Raw genomic sequence first — 20,208 nt, forward strand, 5'->3', positions numbered from 1 at the left:
AACACAGCCTTGAAATGATCAGATTTAGCATCAGTTGCATGTTCTTGGCTCTTTCTCATATGCATCTCGATGCACCGTTAGATAATCAGCTTAACTGACCATGCTCATGCAGATAATGCTTTAATTAACTGCTGCACTGGGCGACCACTGGCCCTGGTTTTTTTTTACTGCGCTCTGGCTCTCGTGAAGCGGACGTTCAGTGTGTGCACACAGTCTGAGGAGATTAGCCAGAGAGAGGGGCCTCCTTTAAAGGCGGCCATGCGGACGGCTAATTTGAGAGTGAATGGGCATTTTTCCTTTGGAGAGGCGGTGGAGTATGCCCGGCTGGCTGGGCAAAGCTGTCTCCATCTCCCCTTTCTCTGTCTTTCAGAGTGAATTAAAAGAAAGGTTGGTGTGAGGTGCTGGAGCTCTGCCAGGGGCCTCACTTATCCCCGATGTAGGACGTCGATTCTGACCACTTCGCTGTAGAGGAATGAGGCCCTCGGCTAATTAAAAACAGAGATAGCTGCCCTCTTAAAGCCCCGTTTAACAGATTCCTCCACTATTCCCTCCACCTCAGTCTCCACTTTCCTGACCACAAACCCATCACTCCCAAAGATGCAATTATGTTCTTTATTGTCACCCACACCTGCCCCCCTCTTTTAGCCTCTATGATTTTTCCAGCATCGAGTATGACGGAGCAGCCTCTCCAGTCCCCCTCGGGGCTCTTGAACAGCCTCTCCACACCCATGGTGCCAGGGCAGATTAGGCCCCTCGGCACTCTCTCTCTTTTGGCCCGGATCTCGGTTGTTACATAAGCTCCTGACACTCTCAAAAAGCTTTGCCTGTCGTGGTGAGAAGGCAGAGCAAACTGACACGGCAGGTGTTTTTACGGTACAGCTCTGTGGATGGGGTCAGCTAAAGGCCCCGTTGCTAATGCTACATGACAGTTCAGGATTTTGAGACATGAGCAAACAGTATCCTCTGCGAGGCTCAGAGTGACTGAGGAGGACACAGTAGAGCCACCAAGAGAGTAAGCAATTTGCAAGGATGCTGCAGCTCAATATGAGGGCACCAAAAGCCAATACATGCTGGTTTACCCACAGAGAGGTAAAGTACTGCAGGTCTTCTCAGTGAAGGTCCAGCTCACGTGGAAGACATTCAGCGACACTTTCTGTCACTTGAAAAGGTCTTTAGGGTTCAAAGTATCAAGTTGACACACTTGGTTCATAAAATATTAGTTTCTATTGTGTTATCATCTGAAAATAAGAATAATTGTGTTTTCGTTATCTTAAAATGAACCTACATAAGGTTCCTCTTCACTGAGCCATATTTCTACGGTCGCCAGTCACGTTTTCTCGTCCTCCTACGTAGTTCTTTAACACGCTTGATGCATGGGAGAAGTTTCAGTTGGTTGCAATCTGATATCAAGATGATATGTTGACTTTGTTAGCAACAGTTTTTACAGAGTGAGAAGAAAAATGTCACCGGGTTTATCAGTGTAGCTCTACGGCTCAGAGGAATACAACAAAATACGCTTTGGCTTCACAGTTTTGGTATTTTGACAAGATTTGTTCGCAATAATAATAAAAGAAGCACAGCAATAGCCTCTAAGTTTCACAAAAATCAGCTGAAACACGAGCTTCCTCCTGGTCTGGGAGCACAGAGGGGAGGATGTGCACATGGTTATTAATATACACAGAGGCAGGCATTCTGTTGGGTAATGTGGGTCAAACGTGCAGGGTGCGCACGAGGAAGTGAGGCAGAGCAGCCCCCTCCCATCATGTACCGACATTAAGGGGACGGGGGGGGGCATCTTGAATCAGCTTTGAGACTGAAGCGGCCTCTGGTCTCTCTGCAGGCGACGTGGGACATCGGCGTGCTCTGGCTGCAAATACACAGAGACACAAATATGCACTTTGTGTTTATGAACCTTTCAAGCTGATTATCAGTAGAATTATTGTATCCGATGCAACCACCATCTACTGATCCTGATAGAAATACTGGGTCCAAGTTTCCCACTTTGAAGGATAAGCAAAGTCACTGAGCTTCAAATGAAGAAACCCTAATGTGATGGACACTCTGCAGTGATGAACCTGCTCTACATACTCGATGTAGCCTTGCGTGGCATAATTTCTATTTTAATGTCAGTCTGGGTCAAGTAATGTTCTCTCTCTCTCTTTAAGCTAATGGGGTTTATGAAAAAGTTTTACTCATACCAGTAGAGCTTTGTGAATGAACCTGCGAGTGTGTTCATAATGTAATCAAAGGTTCACATTGTTTGCGATTGACTAAAGATGAGGATATTTGTTTGTATATCATTTATGCATTTTCTGTTTCACTCTAATGTGCTGTTTTGTACTGTTCAATAAAAGCAGAAATTCTTTATAATGAATAAATCAGTTTCAAAGAGAAAGCACAAACGAATAAGTGCATGTACTGTATAAACATGCCTTAAAGGACTAGTTTGTTATTTGTTTAATATGTTCATCCGCTTTATTCTCGAGTTAAACAAAAAGATCAATATCTCTCTCATAGTCGAACTCTAGCCAGTTGCCGGTTAGCTTAGCATAAAGAATGGAAGCGGGGGAAACAGCTAGCCTGGCTCCAGGAAGTCACTGAGTCCAGCCAAGAAACACACACAACACCACAACTTCTTTGTTATACTCTTCGGTTTTTAAACAATCAAAAAATAAGATATAACATAATAATTAGTGAGCTTTAAAAGGAGCTGGTAGATACATGTCGTTACAGTCTGGCTAGCTGTTTCCCCCTGTTTCCAGTCTTTGTGCTAAGCTAAGCTAAAGCTGGCTGTAGTTCATATTTTGCCGTACAGACATGAGAGTGGTATCGATCCTCTCATCTCACATGTAAGCACATTTCACCAAATGTCAAACTATTCTTTTGCATTTATTAAAGAATAAAGATGCTCCTCATGTTTTCTGAGCCGTCTTGCTCTAATCAATATAGAACTGTCTCGCCACCATGTCCAAGATGAAAAACATACAACCGTGACCATATACTCTGAATATGGTCCTGTCTTGAATGGTGAGTAAAGTCCCCCTTCGCAGAGCCAAAGCTCGCAGCAGATTAACTCTGATTGAAGGTCCTGAAATTACCTCCAGACCTGGTCAAATAGTTGGCGTAATGAAGTGCAGTTAATGGGCGGAGAGCTATGCGTTCATGTCATGTATCCATGCGTCCCATCATCAGCAGTGCTGGGAGCCGCTGGAGCTTCCACTGCATTTTTCTCTGACTGTTATAGTATCTGAGGTTTTTCTTTGTATGTGGAATCAGTTCATGAAGTAGATTTAGTTCTAATACTCTGATCTGATCGCGCTGTTTTCAAAGGATTTAAGGTCAAATTCTTCACAAGAGACGGGGGGTTTATCTGCAGCTGAAACATCTTTTCTTAGCCCCATTTCATTTCGCCTCCTCTCGTATCTCGTAGCGTTTTGATTGGAATTCTTTTGGTCTCTGCACAATTTGTTTCCTTCGTGATTAAGAGCTGCGTAACTCGAGTTGTTTCATGCTCTCCAGATGGCAGCTATTTGAATAGACATGCAAAGCTCTGATCAGCATAGGTCACTCAAAACAAAAGACAACAAGCTGACGTACAGAGCGATTTCTGTGTTTGCTCTGGGAAGAGAGATAACTTGAGCTATTATCTTTGAAAACGTCCTTGGATGAAGATCAGTGATGCTATAAAGTATGACTGAAAGCTACAGAGCATAAGTATTTGGGACCGTTTTGTGCATGTATATGACTATTCACTCCAGTTTTTGTGTGTTTTTCCCTCTTTTGAGGAGCTGGCAGGCGACAAAGCCGCCATCATCTGGGCGCAGTAATGCCTCTAAACACAAAGAGCCCCATTCAGAGTTCTCAGCAGCCGCATCCCACACCCACACAGTCAAGAGGACACCCAGACCCATCCAGCACACACAGCCTGGAGTCATTAAGGAAAGCAATGTGTACTTGCACAGCAGTAAAGCATTCACAGGAAAAACATTCAGCAGCAAAGGAAGGATGGGCGAGGGAGAAATGAGAGAAAAGGGATGGAACAAAAACCTGTCCATCACCACATCTGTCCAGGAACTGTCTCCCTCCTGCCACCTTATCTACGGTGATTTACGTTCATCAGACGTACACGGGAATCACTCCCACAGCTTACAACAATATCTTCGGCTATTCAAGGAGCTCAGGGGTCCGAATACAATGTGTGAAATGAATCTGGTGCCAGGAGCTTCCCTGGACCGGTCGGTCAGAGATGGAGCCGGCAGAGAGGCCCGGACCTCTGTGAACTCTAGACTTAGGCCAACAATAGAAGAATAACAATATTAAAGGGTAACTCCACCATGTTTTAAAAGTCTGCTCACAGGTCCTGGGAGGTACTACTTTCAACATATCCTCATACAACAGTTCAATTTTTTCAGTGTTTTCCTACGAAAGCCAGCAACACGTGTCAAATTCCACCTCTTACATGAATACGGGGTTTTCAAAATAAACCTCTGTCTTCAAACTCAGTTAGGTTTCAGCAACAAAACTATTTGGGAAAACATCGTTGTTTGGGTTAAAATAACCACAGAAGTGCATCTACGTTGACTTCTCGTTGCACTTGGGGAACGAGCTGCGGTTTGGCTGAAAGAACGCTGTTTTTTGTACCCATCTACCTCCACTCCAGTCCGCCCTGTGTGCACTTTAGCTGTGTTTAAACTTCCTTGTCTCCTGATTAAGTGGATAACATATATGAAATGATTTTGTGGGATATCTACGTATTAAGACGCATCATTTTTTTGTATGTTTTGCTAAGAATGCTGGATAAGACCAGCCTGCTACTACTGTATATGTCATAAAAGTTGAATAGAAACTTATGTGGCTGCAAAAAGTCTGATAATTTGCCTCATGTGATGTCACATGAGTCAACGTCAGGTTTGAGACTACAAGTTTGAAAATTTAAAATACAAAATTGTGGGTGTTGAGTTTGAGAGAAGTTAGTTTACAAGACATCTGTCTACATCTTAGCTTGAGGCTAGCTGCTTGAGGCTATATTAGCCATTACTAGCTTAACACGACTGAATCTCCAACTCAACTGTAGGGGGTCAAGTTGCATTGTGGGTAATGTAGGCGACTGGTTTTGACAAGAAACTACAATCTCCGGTTGTTTTAAACTGTCCATCACAAGTCTGAAAAATAATATATTTTCTGTACACACACACACACACACACACACACACACACACACACACACACACACACACACACACACACACACACACACACACACACACACACACACACACACACACACACACACACACACACACACACACACACACACACACAATGTTGGTATGAATGACCAATGGTGCAAGAGGAGTCCAAGAGTGTCTTAATGAGATTTCCAAAGTGCAAAGATCCCTAATTTCCAGGCCAAGGGTGAGACTGAATCTATTGTGTGCATGCCAAGGTTGTAAATCACCAAATGCCCTCATATCAAACACTGAACCGTTCCCCTCATATCATAAATCTGAATTTTTACTTGGCTTTGCAGTGGCTACCATGAAATACGACACTTTGAGCATCAACACATCCTGCAGCAGCTCACAATGCAGAGTTTCTCACTTATGAAAGCTGCTGAATCTTCACGGAACCAAACACCGGTGCAGCCAAGGCATGAAATATTCATATGAAGATGTGCATTTGCTTTTCTTAAAAGTCACTCAGTCTAAATAATAGATTGTGTAATGTGACACTGGAGATGTGCATTAAAACCTTTTTAACATTACAACTTAATTATTATTAATTATGTTAAAAAGGTAGAAATACTCACAGCTGGAGGTCAAAATAAGGCCAAAGATCTCTAATGTACTTAACTATCCTGTTAAATTTCCAATTAACCGGATAGATTTATATGAAAAGCAATCACACAGGGGAACTACAGTGCTGCAGAATCAAACATGATTGTGCACTTTCAAGCTTGTTGTTATCTCTAAATCTAACAGACAACTGGGGAAAAAAGATACCACTAATTAAAAAAAACAACCACATATGCAGCCAGTTGTAAATAAGGAAGTGATATTTACTGTGGAGGTTGATTCTTATGTCATGTATGAAGCAAACACTGCCCCCTGTTGGACAGATTAGAAAACACAAACAAAAAGCTGCATGACAAACATTTTATTTAAAAAAAAAAGAAAGCAGCTCATTCAATAAATCATATTTGTACAAAAAGTCAGTAGAGAGCACACTCAATAATGTGATCGTGTGATAGTGTTTAACATTTCCATGAAAACCGTATCGAGCTTGGTGTCACAGTATTTTTTTGTGAAATGAAGAATGTGTTTAGGAGTATTTTACCAACACTTTTAACAGTAATAATATACAGTAGTACCTGCATAGAAAAGCTTATCATATACTTACACTTAAACCATCATTCACTTTCTGGTTGAAACATCCATACTTCATTCCATATTGAAATGAACCTTTAGTTATCTCAAATCATTCTGGATTATTTTTACGTTTCATTGTGAATTACAATCATTTTGCATCTTTATTAAACCTGTTATGGACATAAAACTGTCTAACATGTAAATGTAAATGTGGAGGTGTTAAACTGTATTATATACTATATCATAGTTACTTCTCCATGCTTTCATTCCCTTTCTTAATAGTTCTTTGAGTCTTTGTCGTTTTGGACGTTTTCTCTTTTTTGACTTCTTCCTTCTTCACCGTCACCTCGCTCCTCTCGTCCTCGTCCTCCTCGTTTTCCGGCTTGGCGGCGACCTTCCTCAGCTTGTGCTTGCCTTTGATGGGAGCAGCGAAGGTGAGAGAAGACTTGATGAAATCCAGAGGGAAGATGCCCACGTCTCCGTCGAAGCGGTTCTTGGTCACCTGCAGGGACCGGCGGCCGGGAGACGTCACCAGCTTCTTCTCCTGCAGAATGAGGACGTTGTCGGCTTCTTGGCTGGCCTGGAAGGGGTTAAAGGTCGAGATGGGTCTTTAGTTATGTTGAATAACTGCAGCTTTGTAAAAGATGTTCATTTGTTTAATATCTGCTACTCTTTGCTACAAAAATAGTAACACTCATGAGCAAACTAATAAAATGAAGGCCAAAATGAAAACAGATAAAAGAGTATACCAAGTCACACAATATTTTATGGATGAATACGTGAATTTTATTTTGGTGGCTCAGGACTGGTCAGGTTATGTGCAATTTTAATTTACCAAGGATTCAGATAGATCGTTGTAATTTTGTGCATTTGATCAAATGTATTTCTGGAAACAATAAAGTATGTATTATCTTAAATAATTTTATTTTTCTTTGTTCTGTGCCTTTATACATTGCAATCTATTATTTATTTTCAATTGTGTTTTATTAAAAAATAATTATAAATTATGTCAAATTGCACATTTTCACGTTACTTTTGCTCATTTTTGTTAATTTATTTGTTTGGCCCTCTCCTCGTCTACTTTAAAACATTAAGGGTACTAAATTGACAATAAAATTGTTTAAAAGTAAATTCCTTTACATGAACTACACAGTTCTCACTAAAACATGATAAAGAAAAAGGTTGAAAATGTAATCTTTCGCTGTTTGAAGTGTAAACTGCCCGATTTGCTTCTCAGTTTAGTTTTAAAGAGAAAGGTGAGACGTTACCTTTGCTGAACCAAAGATGGAGGCGGTCTGCAGTTCTCGGTCATCCTCCTCTTTCCTCGGGTGAATGACCAGAGTGACGTGGCAGCTGCTGTTGGTGGCAAACTTCCTGAATGCTCCGATGATGTGGTCCTGGACTGCAAACCTGGACACATTAAACATAAGTTACTTCCATAGTTGTGACCAAAAACGGACCTTAAAAGTATTGTGCTTGAGGAAACTGATATTGGAGAGAGATTTGTCTTAATGTAACTCGTACTCACTTGTCTACTGAGAGGTTTTCCTGCCCCATCATGAACTGCAGGTTGTCGATGATGACGTGGTTGATATCATAAAGGTAGACAGCATGTTGCATTGTGTCCAGCACTGTCCTATAGAAAAGGTTGAAGAAGAGTCAGATCAATAAGAATCATATATAAAAGCTGCTTTTATATCATACAGCAATCTGTTGATGTTAAAGATGTATTACAAGCCAGAGAGCAAAGGGTTTTTGACTGCAGTGAAAAGGTTGTTTTTGAAAGGCCAACAAATATGGATTGAAGCAGAATGTTAAATTAGATAAAAACCTTTTGTGAATGACTTCTTCTATTTTTCTTCATAACACTTTTATTATGATTAGTTGTCTGAAATAATGCAATCACTGGTATATTCTTATAGCTACTGTTGAAGTAATCCAGTTGAATAACTTTATGTTCTTTTCTTCTCACTGAAAATTAGCAGCACATTATGCAGACTGGGATTAAAAAGAAAGAAGGTTGTATCCATTAAAACTTTGCTAGGACTTACTTGATGTTCTGCTGCCCGTGGAAAGTCATGAAGTAGAGCGGCAGCTCTTCAAACTTGTCCGCCCAGAAGTCGTACTGCTCCAGGTTTTCCTCCAGCCTCTGCTCGGCGAACTGCGTCAGCATGATCTTCGCCAGACGCACGTTGTTGATCTCAAAGCTTCCCCACAACGTGTTGACGCCCTGCATGCAAAGGTCCAGGGCGACCTCACTGATGAAGGTGGTCTTCCCACTGCCAGTAGGACCTGGAACACAAAGACACATTCATGTTAAAATATACTATGGATAAAACTGATAATGGTGTGTGTTTACAGCTCATATTCAAACTTGACATGTCCAAAAGATTCAGTCCACAGACCCAAATAAATAATATTCAGGACAGTTTGATTAAAAATAAACTTTGATCTGCTGTGTGAGTGTATGTTTGTGGGTCCTGTTCTTCCTAATCTGTGGTTCTTATATGTGCAAAGAAAATAGCTCTTACACAAAATTACAAAACTAAGAATCTGGCGCCGGTTATTACAAAATGATGCTGACAAAATTAGTTTTTTAAGGCTGTAATAATTGTTTATCTGACCACTTGGGAGCATTGAAACAAGATAAAAATATAGGACTGACTTTTTATCCACTAATTATCATATTCATTCTTTCCCCAGCCACAGCTATCTGCCAAATTTGTCTCCCTGGTGTTTGGTAATGGGCAGCTAGTGTTGTTTATTAAATATTTTCTGCTGAAAACTGCAACCTGCTGTGTGGTTTGTGGTCCAGAAAACCAAAACCAAAGGCTAAAAGAGGCTAAAAGGCTCTGAAGAGCTGTGGGGAACTGCAGCGTTGGGTGATCATTTTCAGTGAGTTCATCACTACTTGCAACACCTTTCATATGATTCATTTGATCCTTTGTTAATACGAGATATTGACTAGTGCAGCTTTGGGTACGTTTACATCGGTATAAAACCAGTATGCACCAGGGCTATATTTTTAATTATGATTATTTCAGAAACATAATTACTGACATCATGTTTCTTACCTGTGAAAACAGTCAGCTCCCCCTTGCGGTGTCCCTTCAGGATCCTGTTGAGCTCCGGAAACCTCACCCACTTCACCCCGGCCACCTGCTCCGTGTTCACCAGCTCCCCGTACACGTCCTCCCTGAGCTGCTTGAAGGACACTATGGACTTGTGGGCCGCTGGGATGGAGGACTTGATGATGTGGCTGAAGTTCTTCCCCTGGGCCAGCGCCTCCACGGGACACGGCCGGTACTCCCCGGGCCGAACCAGCGAGCAGCGCCTCAGACCCAGCTTCCGCGAGAAGATCTTTGAAGCCTCCCAGGAGCGAATGTCGTCTCCCAGCCACAGAGTCACCCTCTTGAACTGTTCCAGGTAAGGCAGCAGGATCGGAGGGAGGCAGCTGACCCCGCGTGGGAGAGCCACACTGGGGAGTCCCGTGGCCTGACTCACAGCCAGGGTGTCCAGCTCATGACCGGTCAGCACCACCTCGGCGTCCATACGGCCCACCAGAGGGAGGCCAAACAGGTTGTAGTACGAGTTACTCTTTGGGACGGTAGCTTCATTATAAGTGACTTTGTCAGTGTCTGTGGTTTGGGCGGAGAGAAGCTTCACCCCCTTTAGGGAGGAGTCGGGTCCACCGAACCAGGGAAACACCAGACTCTTGGTGGGCTTGAAGAGCCTCACGCCAAACCTCTTGAGGGTTGCATTAGAGACCTTTGTGATCTGAAAGAAAACATTGATGAAACTCATCATCCTGTGAGGAAAATAATCATGAGATGCTGTATTTCTTTTATGGTGATGAGACTCCTTTTTAATTAATTTAATGTCATTAATTAAACATTTAAATCCCTAACATGTTAGAAATTCTAAAGGCCTCCTAGCAACTGAAAACAAATCCAAAATAATACAATTTACATTTTAAACTATTTGTCAGTATGTTTTATGGTATTGGTCTGCTCATATTATTTTGTCAATTTGTCTTTAGATGTTTCTTGTTTGTTTTTGTCGTGTTTATTATGCCATGACAACTGCGTTTATTCTCTTCAGATCTTTGCAAAATGTTAGTTTTTAAAAAGGTCTTTATAAAAGTTTGATATCAAGGGTATTAAGTTTGACTTATTATAACTATTATAAATATTTAAATGGAATGCAATTACAACAAATACAGGTGCAAAATCTTTGATAACATTGAGAAATTATCTAAGTATTTCAAGATGGACAAAATATATCAATTTAGATGATATAAATGAATGTTTGCTTGCCTCTTCCACCTTTATCCTCTTCACATTGCTCGTTAATGGATAACCATAAATTATCACGTAATCCGATATATAGATTAACTTTCCCTGCTTTTCAATGATTGTGAGGTTCCCTGTTTGATTATTCTGATGTATAAATAGAAAAACTTAATATGCAAGAATAAAAAACACACATGCAATCCCTCCGAATCACTAATTCACACTCAACATTACCTGGAACATGGTTTTGACCAGCTGAGCCTCGTCCTCAGGGAGGTCAGAGAAGGGCACAGAGCTGGACCAGATCCTCTGCACCTCCCTCAGCTCCCTCTCCCTGTCCTCCTGCTCCTCCACACTCTCTGGGTATCCCAGCAGCACATGGGGGGTGAGGAAGTCCTGCTCCTCCTTCTGCATCACCTCCAGGCAGTCCTGGAGATCCTCCCAGCTCCCTTCCACCATCGTGTCCTTACACAGAAACTGTCCGGTGGTTTTGTCGACGAACAGGGAGAAGCTGTCCCTCCTGGCGGACGGCTCCAAGAAGATGCTCGGGGTGTGGAGGCAGCTGTAGCCATCGTGGAAGGGAATGTCTTTGGAGCGCAGATACTGTTTGATGTCTGTGACTGTGATGGGGCTCACAGGAATCTCCACGGAAGACTTTGCATCCTTTTTATAAGCCCTGGTACCACTGTGTGCCAGGAAGCAGCCTTTACCCTGCAGCTCTGAGCCACAGGGAGGCCTGTGAAGGAGCCTCTGGGGGTCAAAGGAAGGGGAGTCTGGGTAGGAAGTCTCACACTGAGGGGTAGGAGGGGTCTCTGATGGAGAAACCTTGGGGCTGCCACCTGCAGGAGACAGGTGGAGCCCCTCAGCAGCAAGCTCCTCCACATGAGCTATCTGGTTATTTCATTGAACCTGCAACAGACACAAAAACATAAAGTCACACACTGCAAAGCTGCACAGTCCTAGATGACCTATGCTAGTGTTAGTAAAGACAGGGAGGCAGATATCTTGTTTATTTCTATTAAACAGACATTGATTGTTAAATAAAATGATCCTGGATGTGAGTGAAAGTCTCCTCTATAAATACATCACGTTTAAATGAAGAGCAAACACAGATAACTCACCTCACAGGCTCTGATGTCTGCCCTCTTTCTCCTCCATGCTGGTCTAACCCGGGCTTTTCGGTGCGTCTCCAAAACAAGTCCGTGTGAAACATACAGTCACAGCTGCTGAACTGTTTTTGCCAACATTTGAATTTTACCTTTCAAAACTTATTTAAATATACGTGTGAGTAATACGTGTTTTAATGAATTAAAATACAACATTTTAATTTGCTAACAGAAGACGTTTTATTTAGAAATCGTATTTTATGTAATCAGCGTGTTGGTTCCGTGTTGCACTCCGGAACATTTCATCGACGGACCAAAGCATACACATGTCCGTCAAGTTGTCCTCTGTGTTGGATAACGTTTATTTCTGCCCTACGTCGGTTATTTAACAATACTTTAATTAAAATATAGCCTTTAATTGACATTTGAACGATGACATCCAGAGGAACACCGAGTCGTTTCCTGAAGAGCGTCCTTCAGAACGGGGTGGGTCGGTACGTCTGCCAGCTGAAGCGAGTCTCCATCATCTTCTCCAAGAAAGCGCAGAGCTCGTTGGGAGTCAGGTAAAAAAAATACATTAATATATATTAATATAAAAATACTCTTTGCAAGGGAAGTTAAGCCCTGCAAAAATATATAAAAAATTTATATATATATATATATATTTATATATATATATTTATATATATATATTTATTTATTTATATATATTTATTTATATATATATATTTATATATATATATATTTATATATATATATATATATATATATATATATATTATTTATATATATATATATATATATATATATATAGTACCAGTCAAAAGTTTGGACACACCTTCTCATTCAACTACTTTGAAGAATGTAAAATATAAAACATATTCTGGTTTGTTGAGCATTTGTTTGTTTACCACATAATTCCATATGTGTTCCTTCATAGTTTGGAAAACTATTGTGTTGCCTGTTGTGTTTAACTATATTAAACACAACAGGCCTTATCAATAAATCGTGAGAAAAGCAAATATTTGCGTTTAAATAAACTATATACTACTTTCTCTTTTATTTATAAATATATATATATATATATCATAATTGTATTATTTGATATATATATACAGTACCAGTCAAAAGTTTGGACACACCTTATTTTTTTAATTTCATTTAATTTTTTATTTGCAGTTACAAAAATGTGGAAAATACATTATTTTGCAAAATATTTTTTTTTTGGATTTTTCTTCCATTGTCTTTTAAATGAATATGAAAATGTCACAAAATAATATTTATTTCCTCATTTATTTATTTTTTATTTGTTTCTACATTGTAGATTAATATTGAAGACATCCAAACTATGAAGGAACACAAATGGAATTATGTGGTAAAACAAACAAATGCTCAACAAGATATATATATATATATATATATATATATATATATATATATACAGTACCAGTCAAAAGTTTGGACAACACCTTCTCATTCAACTACTTTGAAGAATCTAAAATATAAAACATATTCTGGTTTGTTGAGCATTTGTTTGTTTACCACATAATTCCATATGTGTTCCTTCATAGTTTGGATGTCTTCAATATTAATCTACAATGTAGAAAAAAATAAAAATAAATAAAAAACCATTGAATGAGAAGGTGTGTCCTACAATGTAGAAAAAAAATAATAAAAAAAAAAACCATTGAATGAGAAGGTGTGTCTTACAATTTTTATAAAGTCAAAAGTTTGGACACACCTTCTCATTCAATGGATTTTTTCAAATATAATAATTTATTTTTTTCTATAAACATTGTAGATTAATTGTACAACAAACAAATGACACACCTTCTCATTCAAACACATACCAGAATATGTGTTTTTATATTTTATATTCTTCAAAGTAAAGTTGAATGAGAAGGTGTTGTCCAAACTTTTGAATGGTTTTTGTATTTTTTATTTGTAGATTATAGTCAACAAACTAAATTTATTTATATATAGATAGTAGTTATGAGAAGTCAAAAGTTTGATATATATATATATATAAAAAGTAAATATTGTACTTTACACTCCCAACACATTTATCTGACAATGTTATTGTTACTTTACAAATTAAGACTTTTGCAAACATTCCTGATTGTAATGCACGAGAGATAATAACTATAATAAAGTATAGTACTTTTACATATGATCTGAATATTACGTCAGACTCTGTATATGTTTACATGTGCTGAAACAGATAATGATTAAGCAGATTGTAATAAAGCATATTTTTGAAGATTGATTTATTGTTTAAAGTAATTTATCAAGCTTGAATGTGGATGTGTTGCTTGTTTTGTTTAATGATATTGTCAATTGAATTTTGGTTGAAAAAATTAACAATTCTAAACGTTTCATCTAAGGCTTTTAGGAAATTGTAATAGACATTTTTCAAGATAACCTTTTACAAATGATTAATGGGCCATACAGTACCAGTCAAAAGTTTGGACACACCTTCTCATTCAATGTTTTTTCTTTATTTTTTTTTTATTTTTTTTCTACATTGTAGATTAATATTGAAGACATCCAAACTATGAAGGAACACATATGGAATTATGTGGTAAACAAACAAATGCTCAACAAACCAGAATATGTTTTATATTTTAGATTCTTCAAAGTAGTTGAAGGAGAAGGTGTGTCCAGACTTTTGACTGGTACTGTATATCAGCAGATTAATTGATAATGCAAATAATCAGCCTTCATTACTACATATTCTGTTATTTGATTGTTATCTCAACGTGAACACGCTTAGAGCATTTACATGTTGTAGCTGGTGGAGATTGGGATAATTGATTCACTTTATATACAGTTGGGAAATGTTATCTCTAATTAATAATAATAATAATACATTTTATTTATAGAGCGCTTTTCAGAGTACTCAAAGACGCATTAAAAGCTACACACTAAAAACTTAAAACACACAGCATTAGTCAGACATTAAAAGCAGTTTTGAAGAGGTGAGTTTTGATTTCTGATTTGAACATTGTAAGATCATTGCAGTCTCGGATGTGTTTGGGGAGAGAGTTCCAGTTATTTGTTGATCACGTTTCAGATATAAAATCTTTATCTGCAAAGTAACTGTAGCTGTTTTTTTTTATTGTACTACCGTATTTTGCTCTGAGATGTGGTGGATTTGAAATATAAAGTAGCAGAAAATGGAAACACTCAAATACATGTACTGCAAAATTGTATTCAGGATAAGTAAAGTGCTTTAACAAATGTACTTGTTTACATTCCATCTTGGCCAGAAATGAAAGTAATCATCAGTTGCATTGTAACAAAAGGCAACATCAGATATGCTTTGATCATCCACTAATAAGCAAAGACACTCCTGTATAACGACCACAGCATCATTACCTCTTTCCTTTCGTCTTCAGGGAGTTCATTGAGGAGGGAGTGGTGGATTATGCCAAGAAGAACCCTGCGACCGTCGTCTATGTGTCTCCTCAGTCGTGCAGGATACCAAAAATAGTCGCAGAATACTGTAAGTGCTCATGACTTTGTGTTTTGATGAGATGTCTGACTAATCCTGAATTTCTTTCCCTCATTAAAGCACCTCTTCTTATTTATAGAATAATGCTTTTATTTTATTTTAGATTTTCTTAATATTTCCTAGAACATTTCTGGGAAATAACTATGTAATGTTGAACTAAACACAGGGGAAATAGAGACAAAGTTCTGAGACCGTTATTTGAGTTGAGCTTGTTGTTGTTGATGTGTTGAGTTTATAACCCATTAATGATTTCCAGAGAAATATATTCTAAAGAACTGCATAAATCTTATCTAGAAAAACATACAGAGTATCAAATACATATCCATTTGTCTCTCTCTCTCTCTGTATCTCTATCTATATCTATCTCTCTATCTCATATATATATATATATATATATATATATATATATATAGATAGATAGATATATAGATATATAGATACATAGATAGATAGATAGATAGAGAGAGAGAGTAATTTAACAATAATTTATAGACGACAGCTCTTTTTCTAGGACATTTAACTTAATTGTGGGACCACATTAATACTCATTGCAGTATCTCATTCGATATCAATACTGCCATCAAAGGAGTCCTGGTTCATATATTAAAACTAAACATTTTGCAGAATTGTTCTAATAAAAACATACTTTTCCCATGCAAAAATATCAAAATGGTACTTCTAAGGCGTGCTTTACAGTTGAAAGTCCAACTTCAGGGTTATAATCAATCTTGCTGGTAAAGTTTGTGAAAAGTTTTTAGCCCTGGTGTTTTTTTCAATAAATTAAATTAAAAACAAGAAAAAGAAACCACAGTAAAGTAACCTAGTATTGTGGTTTATGTTTGCTACTACTCCCAGATACTGTAGGGGGCAGTATAACACTGTTTATTATGAGACCTCTATTCAGGTGAAGTGCCAACGCTGTTACAGATTTTTCAGAAAAAAAGTATGACCCTTTTAAATTCACTTTATTCTTTTGCCTTCCTGCAGTAAACGGCAACGTGAGGGAAGAACTCATCACAAGCAAAACGTCTCCACAGATTTCGGAGCTTTTGACCAAGCTGACCAATCAGTCCGGTCTGGACATCATCCGCATCCGTAAGCCCTTCCACACAGACAACCCCAGCATCCAGGGCCAGTGGCACCCGTTCACCAACCGGCCCCCGTCCATTGGCCCCATCAGACCACAGAAACAGGACGCTGAATAAGGACCAAGGAGTTTGAAGTTAAAATTGGACATTAATTGCAGATTAATTTTGCAAGATGTCCTTCTTTGAAGCTGTACAAGTCTACGATCTAAATGAAATCGCAGGTCAAGTATTTTTGCAGCAATTTTTCCATCTATTTGTTGGATGATTCTGCAAAAGACCCCATTAACATCTGAATATCTTCCACCATGCCTTTTCTTTATGTTGGTGGCAGCAAAGCCTCTGAATGTTGAATAGACTTTACATAAATCTACCAGAGGCTTGTCAGCTGGCATATTAAAAAAAAACATTTTTTTAATGTCAAGGTTATTTGGAGATTCATGGTGGTATGCACGGAGCAGATGGAACTTTGTGTGAAATAAAAAAAGATATTATATCATGTAAATGTTGGCAGTGGTGTTTAAATTTAGATTTTGCTTGGAGATCTAGTATGACAGCTTGTCAGAAGATCAACAGAATAAACCTGATTGAAGCTGTAACTGCATTTAAAATACTTTGCAGACAAAACAAGAGCAGATGTACACCTTTTTTTATTTGTATGACACGAGGGAATGTACATGTTTTTACAGTTCAATACTGAGAAGGTTTGAGGGGTATCCTCGCTGCACGACTTTAAACGATCCAGAGCTTAAACGAACATGACAGATGGTTGTGTGATAGCTTGGGGGACAAGTCTTAACCTTCAGCAGCACAGAGCTGTCCAGTGTATTCACTAAAAGAGGAACAGAGAACTCCTCCAGTGGGCGATTTGTACAAATTCAACAAGGCAGATGTTGGCAAAACTCCTTCTCTTTGCAATACTCCCCCTGAATTCATCTTTCTTGACCGTAAAAGGCCGTTTGACCCTTTCCTTTTTCCTCCACAAATGACCTCGGTGTTCCTCTCAACAAAAATACATCAATACAACCGCGTACCAGTCATCAGATGAATACAAATAAGCATGGGGTTAAACGCGAAAGGCGCCCCAAGGAGCAGATTGTTTGTTTCTGCTTGTTGATGGATACTGCTCTCCGCTGGCATATAATAGCTGTGGATGCAGAAAAATGGTTTGGCTACCTGTGAAAATTCATGTAGGGTAGGAGCGTGAGACGCCTGCAGAGGAGGCCGATGAGCGGGAGACAGTGGGCCCGAGCTCTGCAGCGGGACACTGATGCTGATTTCACTCATTCTCTCCCCCAAATATCTGCACTTGAGTTGCATTATTTATGCAGATTGTGGATGCCCTCTCACTTTTAAATGACCCACCAACACATCGACTGCAGTTCCTTTTGTACTCTTTTAATCTAATCTTTAAATTTATATCACACAATTCGGGTACAAATTAGCCGTTTAGCCCGTTAAAGCATTGGAAAGGACTGACAGCGTAACTGGCTGAAACTGTCATCTGTTGTTTCATGCTCCCTCCCTGCATTTGAATTCATCTACAGACATCAGGGCCACTTTGCTCTCATCACACCAACGCTCCCCAATGGGATCCGGCACAGCAAGACCCACGCTAGGACATTAGAGGCTCTAAATCAAGATTCTGTTGCTAAGTTACTGCCTTGTGAATGGTCATTTTTATCGCCCCTCTGAGCTTATGTTATACCTTCCGTATGTGCATGCATGTAAATGACTCTGGCATCACGTGGGCGCTCCGTTCCCAGCGGAGGACAGCGGCCTTGCTGCTCGCCCACGAGCTAAAAACAAGAGTGTTGTGGTGTCTTGAGGATAGGATTTTGTGCGAGCATGTCTTGCATGTCATTTCCTGACTGCCCCCTCTGGGCTGTTGACACTCCCCCAGCTGAACATAAGTGTTTGTATCTGCACAAGAGCAAATGGAAATTTAATGAACTCAAATAAATTAGACATGAGAGACGAGATGAAAGGAAGTCCTTTCTGTCAGCATCTCAGGTGGTTAAACCATCTTACAAGTTATATTCTGAGAAAACCACAAAGATAAGTTCAGTGTGCATCAAAAATCATACGGAACAAACTTGATGGAGGGAGTCACAGTTTACGAGAGTACATGACATGACTTTTACACAACAACAGTGCAAATTGTGATCTCTTTACAGCACTTTCTTTGGCCAACACCCTAGAGAAACAATCTACATGAAATATACTGTACTTTGCATAACGACGCAGCGGGATGCTCTTGCTTCACTGTGGATTTTTGTGCAGAAACAAGACGACTGTTAAATCTGGAAGCCAATATGTTATGCTATTTTTAAAGTCCATACTATAGTACACAGTGCAGAGCCAGAGTCTATTGTAAACAGATTGTCCTTAAAGTGGGAACGAAGCAGCAACAAAGCTTTCAACATGAAGGATTGTCCACAGCTAAAGGATGGAAGCTTTTATATAATACATGGTTAAACTTGCCATAAAATATAACCAAACAAGAACATTTCTTAACAACTTTGTTTTAAATAACATGAAATGCATGGATCAGAAAACCTTCACTTGATCCTGGTCGGTCTTTCTGTCCATTTTAAGGACAAAGATTCATAATAAGGCTTTCTGCGTGCAATGAAAACTATCTTACAAATAACATTTCAGCCAGAAATGTGAGAGTAGACAGATCAGCAGCTTCTATTAGCTAATGCAGAAAAATGGGATTGATTCCCAAACACAAACTCTAGGATTTTAATTGATTCGGGGCCATCACGGCCATTTGTAAACTCAGCACTGTGGATGTGAGCAGACAGAGTAATAGACCACGCTGTCATGCAGCGGTGACGAGAGAGGCGGGAGGAATGAAGATGAGGATGCAAACAAGCGAAAGGGCTTAAAAAAAAAGAAAGAAAAAGGCTGACAAGAGGAACGCTGTGAACATACAAAGTGCAAAGTAGCTTCTGCCACAACGTCCATCTGAGGGGACACAGAGGTCAGGTCCAATGGGCAGGAACACTTTTCAAGATGAGCAACAAGGGCGGCAATATATTTTTATTCAGAGAAATTATATTCACCTTAATATATAATAGCAGAAGATATGAAATGTTTAGTTATAGTATCGTTTGGACGCACAATTAACTGACAGAAGTTCAATTTATAGCCAGATATGCAGAAGGATATGCATTACATATTCTATTTGTTTAGTTTCATCCCAAGTAATGCCCATTTAGTGTGCTGCAGGAATGAGTCAGCATTTTTCATCTTGAAGTCAATGGGTTTTTCCTCACCTCTCCTTACACGATATTCATAGTGTTGCACTCAGCTGTGTGCACAGAGTGACACAATTTGTTGTGTGAAGATTGAAAAAAAGAACCTCATACACAAGCAGGCAAAGGAATTTTTCTAGCGGTTTGAAGAAGCGCATAAAAGGTTAAATATTCTCCACTTTTCAGAGCCAGGTGTGGAGTCACACTGCTTCTCAATGTCACACTTGGTCCAGGCAGCCAATCAAATCATGCAAGAGGCAGACTTTACTAGTTTACCACTGAATTCCTGTTGTGGCCCCTTAGATGTGATAGTGCTAACTAGAGAGCTACGAAGTATGTGAGAGTGAAGGGGAATTCAGATCTCATGTTGTGATAGTTTCATGTAGGATAGAGTGAGCTAGTGATTTATCCCTATTCTGTTAAGTCCAGCATTCATAGCAAAACCTACGAAAAGTGATGTGCTGTAATTCGTAGATAGCCCACACAATTATTTTGTATGTAATCCACGTAATCATGAACGATTAAGGATGAAAAACGCAAAAGCACACACAGGAATGGAAAGAGGGGAGGTGGATGGGTC

General features: G+C 39.2%; 2 protein-coding genes across 2 annotated transcripts; one reads left to right on the top strand and one right to left on the bottom strand.

The window, feature by feature from the left end:
* Window positions 1–6,141: 6,141 nt before the first annotated feature.
* Window positions 6,142–11,985, bottom strand: twnk (twinkle mtDNA helicase). The gene is given in 8 exon segments (XM_054598998.1): window positions 6,142–6,948; window positions 7,637–7,778; window positions 7,897–8,004; window positions 8,420–8,660; window positions 9,443–10,145; window positions 10,895–11,413; window positions 11,416–11,569; window positions 11,782–11,985. Coding segments are annotated over 7 exon segments (2,175 nt in total). The 5' UTR covers window positions 11,545–11,569; window positions 11,782–11,985; the 3' UTR covers window positions 6,142–6,615.
* Window positions 11,986–12,081: 96 nt separating this feature from the next.
* Window positions 12,082–16,859, top strand: mrpl43 (mitochondrial ribosomal protein L43). Its single transcript, XM_054599024.1, has 3 exons — window positions 12,082–12,329; window positions 15,165–15,271; window positions 16,268–16,859. The coding sequence occupies exons 1-3, from the start codon at window positions 12,199–12,201 to the stop codon at window positions 16,483–16,485; spliced, it is 456 nt and encodes a 151-aa protein (XP_054454999.1). The 5' UTR covers window positions 12,082–12,198; the 3' UTR covers window positions 16,486–16,859.
* Window positions 16,860–20,208: the final 3,349 nt, after the last annotated feature.

The sequence above is a fragment of the Anoplopoma fimbria genome, chromosome 5, assembly GCF_027596085.1.
Source record: "Anoplopoma fimbria isolate UVic2021 breed Golden Eagle Sablefish chromosome 5, Afim_UVic_2022, whole genome shotgun sequence".
In the NCBI taxonomy this organism is placed as follows: Eukaryota; Metazoa; Chordata; class Actinopteri; order Perciformes; family Anoplopomatidae; genus Anoplopoma; species Anoplopoma fimbria.